We start from the raw sequence: 7,034 nt of genomic DNA on the forward strand, positions 1-7,034 counted from the left end.
GCTACCTGAACCATTGAACTGCTTTTAACTACTTCGAACTTCAGTTCAAAGTGGTTCAAACTCTGCACTTGAAGTTTTAAAAGTGTAACCATATCGGGCACTAACAAGGATATAGGCCGTCGGTATCAGGATGTATGTCGTCGGTATCAAGATGTTTGTCGTTAGTATCAGGATGTATGTTGTCGGTATTAGGATGTATGTCGTCAGTATCAAGATGTATGTCGTCGGTATCAGGATGTATGTCATCGGTATCAGGATGTATGTCGTCGGTATCGGCCGACAGGGTGTGTATCGGGATGTATGTCGTCGGTATCGGGAAGGTTCTTATTATGTAGCCGACATGTTGTATGTGGCCGACAGACACCTTCGGGAAGATTCCTCGAGATGTATATATACTCCCCTCCGGGATCATTGTAATCATCTTATCATCAAAATCATCATAAGCATAATGTTATATCTGGCGTATGCGAATAATATAAGGAGTTCTGCTATTCTTACTGCTATTCTGATCCATTATCTGCATGCATTGATTCATTTACCCAGTACGGTAAACAAGGTCTACCCAATAAAAAGTGACAAGCATCCATTGGTACTACATCACACAATGCCTTGTCTTAATATGGGCCACTTTTAAACTCAACTAAGCAAGACTAGTTCACAAGTACAATGTAATCCTCTTTTAACCAAATTTTTTTTATAAGGATTTGGTTTTGACATTCTAGCAAAATTTAATTTGATACCATTTCCACACTTACCCAGTTATCCGTGGACCCTCCATCCACAATCACCTTGCACACTTTGTCTTTGCACTTGCATTCTGTTCGGAAAACACTATTTCTCCTCTAGTCTACTTTGGTGGCTTCTTTGCCCCCAGCTACCATGGTCCTTCTCAACATTAAACTCTCTCCTATCTCCACTTCTACCTCCTCTACTAAGGGATCTTCTCCTTCTTCTTGAGTCATCATAACTCTTTTGGGGTTTTGAGGGCATTCAACATCTCTATGAGCTTCACTACAAATATAACATCTCAAAGGTTTCCAACCTCCCAAGGGTGGTTGTCCTCTTCAGCTACCTTTAAAGCCACCCATCCCTTAGGAATTTGGATTCTCATTAAGTAGGGGTTCTTCTTCTGTAGTTGATTTGGAGGAGCCTCCTCTTCCTCTATTTGAACCACTACCACCTCTTTTATTGGCCACTCTGCTGGCTCTATTCAATTTCTCCTCAGCCTTCAAGGTCAGCTGATATGCTTCATCTAGGGTGCTTATTTTATGTAGGGCCAACCCATTCTGGAGTAGGAATTGAATTCCATTGATGTATCCAGCCACAGTATGCTCCTCATCTTCTTCCAGATTGGTCCTGATTTGTAGCTTCATGAATTCTACAGTGTAGGTAGATATGGAGGACTACTCCTATTTTAAGTTCTGAAATTCTCTGAAAAGTTTCTGTTGATAATCTGATGGGATGAACCTAGCCTTTAAATGTTTCAGCATCTTTGGTCACAACTTAATTTTCTCCTTTCCTTGATGTCACCTAGTGTTCCAGAGATTCTCCCACCACAGAGCTGAATGAGACTTCATTTTTGAGGCTGCAACCTTAACCCTTCGTGGATCATCTTCTTCCATTCCCTTCCATGTCATAGTAATTTTCTAACTCTTGAATCCAGTCCAAGAACACATTTGGATTTAGTTCTTAAAAATCAAGAACTTCAATCTTGGTTCTAGTGCTTTGTTTGTTGACGGCTTCAATAAGTCTCTCCATTGGGTCTAAGATTGCCGCTTGCCCTCTTCAGACTTCTCGTTCTTCGTCTTCAGAGTCATCACAAAGCAACCTAGCCTCTAAGTCTTGTAGCCTTTGAAGTTCTTCACCCAAGGCGTTATCTCTCAATTTGGCATTTCACTAACCTCTTCTTCCCCAAGTCATTCAAGCCCCTCTCTGAGCCATCTTTCAATCAGTGTTCTAATACCAAATTGATGCAGATACACCACAGATCTACAACTGTTAATTACATTCCTTGCATAATAGAGAAGCTAGAAACAAATGAACCATGGAAATCAAAGAAAACATAGAACTGTACTCCAAAAAAAATAGATGATTATTGTCTTCATTATTCTGCAGGATAAGATTTACAACATCCCCAAAACTGAACCCCCTACAACAGCAGAAAATCCAATTTATTTCAGTCCCACTGCCTCCCCCCACCGCCTCCCCAAACTTCCTCCTACGGGGATTGCAAACAGCTAGTCAACTGAAACAAACTATGCCTAAATTCACTCCTATGTAACTCCCTCAACTAAGTTACTAACAACTAAAGCTAAACAGAACACGACTCAGCAAATACTAAAGAAGACCAGTCAAACAACTTGAAACAGTCAACCATAACTGAATGCAGCTGAACTTGGACAGCTGTTAAACTGAATACTCAGCATCAAAATGACCCCTCTTATTTATGTTGGGATCTTCCCTTTCACTAAGATGACACAATTGAGGGGTATCTATTTTTTTTAAAAGTTACAAAAAACTTGCATTTGGCTTCATCCATTGAGACACATTGCACCAATGGACCTTTGAAGTTGTGATTTCCACCTTGTTAATTCAGTTGTTAAAACTTAATTCAATTCACCATATTTAGCATTGTAATATGATTTTCTTTCTTTGGACATACAGTTCACCGTTTGAGCCCAGTGCAGTTGACAAATACTTATCTTTGGTATTTACAATACATTTAAGTCTCTCCATCAATCTTTTATTCAAATCGGACTACAATTGATTTTATATTCCTACCTATTAATTGGCAATTGCAAATAGTGTTGAGGAAAACTAGTTTCTCCAGATTTGTTATCAACAAAGAAATGAAATGTTTATTGATTGATATAAGATATGTTTCTCTGTAGTAACAGACAAAAATTGATGTGCACATAATCAGATGTGTCTTCTGATACATATATATTGTAAGAAGTGGGGGGAAGTTAGTTTCCTTTCAATATGTTGACAAATTTTATCACTTGTTTTACAAGAGGCTTATCTTCTGAAAGTGGAAATCATGATAATGAATTAGGTATATCTGGTTAAAGAATGATACAAATGTACAAGTAAAATGTCATAGGTTGATTCCAGTGCATCTAGATCAGTTGGCAAAACTCAATTTTTAGACGTTTGTAATAAATCCATTCATGATCTATCTCTGGACAAATCTTATCCTTGCAGAGCCTAGGGCCTGGGCACAGCTTGTAACAAGTCAACCTATTTATTTTGGATGAATTCTTCAGGACTCGGCAGATTTCCGTAACATGATCACTATGAGTACATAGTAGGTATACTTTCAGGCCTACTCAAATAAGTGGTCACAATAACAATAGCCACATTGTCAAGATATCAGGCACAATGAAGGCCTCCATCAACCCTACATCAACCACAACCATGTCAATTACTTGAATAAAACAAATTAGTGGTTATTGCTTCAAAATTTGCCCAAAACTATTGAGAAATTTTTACAAGTTGCTTGCCTTGTATTCTCACAGTAATGACAGCAGCAGATCTGATTCTGCGCATAGCAGAGAGGACAAGATTGAGAGGATGCAGCACTAGTCTTCTTCAAGAGTGCCCAGTTATGCAGGGGAAGGTACAGGTATGCTCGTACCAACCTCACAGTCCAAATTACGAAGATTTGTTTGCATGGTTAGGGCATAATTTCCCATATGGAGTATTGGAAGGGTAAATGTCTGTTGTGTTGATCCATTGATAGTAAGGATTGGGTTAAGGAGTGTAGCTCCCTGTTTGCTTTGCATCATTGCATGCATGCTTTGTTGTTTTTGGCATAACCTTCTTCATCTACAAAAGAATGGCAGAGGTGTGAGTGATTTATTCATTCCAGTTATGAGCCAGTTCAGTGTATTTTTGTTTTTAGATAGAGTGAAAAATAGCTGCAGGTTTGATAAGTCAATACTGTGTACTTATTTTTTGCTTTTCAGTGTGATATTTTTGTACATTCTTGTATTCAAACTCTAACAGTTTTCATAAGTAGTCAACTTATGTTTCCTAGTGTTTAGGGTTAAATTTTCTAAAAACCTATCACAAACCTCATCAAATAGCTACCAAATTATCATTATTAATCCATGGCTACCAGCAGTCTGAGGTTTAGTGGGCTCCTACGCAGAGACAATTGTAACAGACTTGTGTAAACTCTAAAACCTACAATGCGCAAAAAATTTACAAGTCCTTCCTGCATGATAATGGAATGTTAAATGAGTCCTTGAACATTGAATCACAAGGCATGAAACATTGTTTCTACAGGATCATCTAGAGTTCACCCATATTAGGGTCTTCTCGCACTATGTGATTAACATGTGAGAAATGAGAATTTAGCAAGCATCTGTTGGAAAACTCCAGCACTAAGTTTTAAATAACTCAAACAAGATTTTCCCAAACTAGCTCTAAGCTTTAATGTAGCCATGCACCCTGGATTTCCATTTCATTCTACAGAGGGGACATAATACCTCGAAACTTGATACCAAGATGGAAGAGGAAGGATAATGAGTAAGAAATGATAAAAAATGGTGTAGGTTGTGTTTTAGGTCAGAGATAAGCCAGACACCCATTCGGCAAAGATACCCACTTGTGGAAGCTCAGAAGACACAAGGGCATTTCTTTCTTTTTACCTTATATATTGCTCAAGTTTTGAACCTTCAGACTTTGAGCTCACAACTAAAGTCAGGAGAAAACAAGAACCTGCAAGGTCATAGGTCCACTTTGGTGTTTGAGATCGTCCTTGTGAAAACTGGAAAGGGGATTTCTGTCTAGTTACCTTATGTCTTGTTCAATTTTTCTATCCTCAGATTTTGACATCGTGATTGAACACAGGTATAACTAGACCCCGTGATGCGAGGAAGTAGCTCCGATTTGACACCTGATTTGTGGAAGCTCAAAACAGGCTTTCTATCTAGTCTTCTCTCTGTGACCAATGTCAGGTATGAACCAAACCCCATGAGTCCGTCCACACATGGTTGTACTAAACATATATTATCTTCTGGGTTGACATCAAAATCCATAACTCATCATCAAGGAACATTCCCATTGGTGCCACTATACATATAATAACATAGTAAATACTTTCAGAACAAATTCATGGGGCACATGTTACACAAAAATGCATATTTTCCTGTAAACCAGTCCAGAGAGATCACAGGTTCATTGCAGCAGGGTTAACCACAATTCATCATGCTATAAAATATTCTATGCACCAGCAACGTTCTTAAAAAGAGCGGGGAGGCAGTGACAACCCCTGTACGCTAAGGGATTTAGCATTGAATATCTAGCATGTGATGATGGTATTACATACAATTACCACAATGAAAAATTGAAACTCGTAGACCTAATAACCCTTTGCTCAAGATGATTAGTATTGAATCTCTAGCATATGATGGGATTAATTACAATTAACACCATGAAAAGTTGGAACCCATTTCGTTAATAACCTCTGTATGCTCACGACAACGAGTATCGATCGCTAGCATGAGGTAAAATCAGATACAATTAGTAACACGAAAAATTGAACTCTACAAACACAAGGTGCTTGTACTGTGTCTACTATAAGTAAATTGAGAAGAAAACCAAATACTTAAGAAGAAAGTTACAGAGCAATCGCGATTTATTGCACTGACAGTATCAAATTTTGCTTACTTGGGTGAATGTCATGTTGATCTGGCTCTTTCTCCATGAGTAAGGGCTAACGGTGGAAACAAACTGTATGTGTGTGACCAGAATCCTTTTAAAAGTCAATCACACATTATGATATTGTTAAAGTAAGGCGGTCATGTTTAACCCGTGGCTATGCAGCAAACTAACAAGGAGAGTTTGAGAAAAATAATCTAATGTCCCCTTTGTTAAAGTCGCATTTAAGTTTGCTGTTTACACGTTTCCGTCATGTTTATATGTGGATCTTGTGGTAAATGGTTAAGGTAAAAATATTGTCCACGTTTAATATATGTGCAGGAACGTAAAGAGCAGCAGCAATGTGAATTGCATTTGTGGAGTTTGGTGACTGAGATTCAATCCATTATGATATTTATTACTTAGTGATGCGATGGTGATTACACGTGGGTTTCTTCTGCATCAATGAATGATTAAGGTGAACTGAATGGAAGGAGGAGCACCAAGCAGCCAGTGGATACGGGCAACTTATATGCACCCATATAAGTGTTAAATAGTCTAATATTTTCATTGAAGATGGGTCCATGCAAGTTACACCTTAAACGGCGCCTTCAAACACTCTCTGTTTTGTTTTTTATAATCATTATGTAGCAGTCAAAAACTAAAACAAAGCAATCATTATATAAAGCACAAACCAGTCAAAGTAAACCCAATTTTTTTTGGGAGATGTCAGTTTTCGCCATTACTACCCGCAATCGACCCACGAGAGTCCCGTGCTTTTTTATTAGAATTGTGAAAGGCGGCTCCGGGTGGGGCTTGAACGCAACTTCCCTATATCCACAAAAGGATGTACATTGCTTGGTGGGAAATTGTTAGTCGAGACTCCAGCGTATTAATGTTTACAGCGGAGGCGGCAAATTGAATTAATTTACATGAGAAACATATTTTCATATTTTGTGTCTTCTTCGAGGTCGGTCTCCAATAACAATATGGTGTTCATTTGGGTTGTCATTTATTTTATTTTATGAATAGTTATTTTCTATTAATAAATAATATATTAAGATTACAATTCACAAAAAAAGCGCTGGTGGATACAAGATCACCCCACGAGAGTTCACACGGTCGAGGCTAGAAACATCAACTATTCATCAAAAAAAAATATAAAGTAATCTTCAGACAAGTAAAGTAGTGTCTACTAAAGGAGGTGGTTCATCTCGATCATGAAATCTCCAATCATCTTTGGGATTGGGAAGCGGACTGGGAACAATCCAACCGTCAGTAGTAGCATCAGCAGAATCAGTGGCCTAGTCAGCATCCTTCATATCAGGTCGTGGAGGTGAAATAGCCAGTTCCAGGCGAAAAGACCATTTCCCAAAAACCACTCGTCG

General features: G+C 38.4%; 1 protein-coding gene across 2 annotated transcripts in view; it reads right to left on the minus strand.

The window, feature by feature from the left end:
* Positions 1–6,479, minus strand: part of PUP5 (purine permease 5) — a 42,522-nt gene extending 36,043 nt beyond the window's left edge. The window contains exon 1 of one of the 2 annotated variants that reach the window (XM_089803836.1): positions 6,342–6,479. Coding sequence is in view for 1 of the 2 variants with exons in the window: in XM_089803835.1 (XP_089659961.1) it covers positions 5,677–5,713 (37 nt within the window). In the remaining variant the exon portion in view is untranslated. Of the gene's footprint in view, positions 1–5,676; positions 6,006–6,341 lie in introns of those variants that run through there. The other variant, XM_089803835.1, reaches the window with a different exon arrangement.
* Between the last annotated feature and the right edge of the window lie 555 nt (positions 6,480–7,034).

The sequence above is a fragment of the Cupressus sempervirens genome, chromosome 10 (assembly GCF_028749045.1).
Source record: "Cupressus sempervirens isolate cs-2001-9-10 chromosome 10, ASM2874904v1, whole genome shotgun sequence".
Classification (NCBI taxonomy): Eukaryota; Viridiplantae; Streptophyta; class Pinopsida; order Cupressales; family Cupressaceae; genus Cupressus; species Cupressus sempervirens.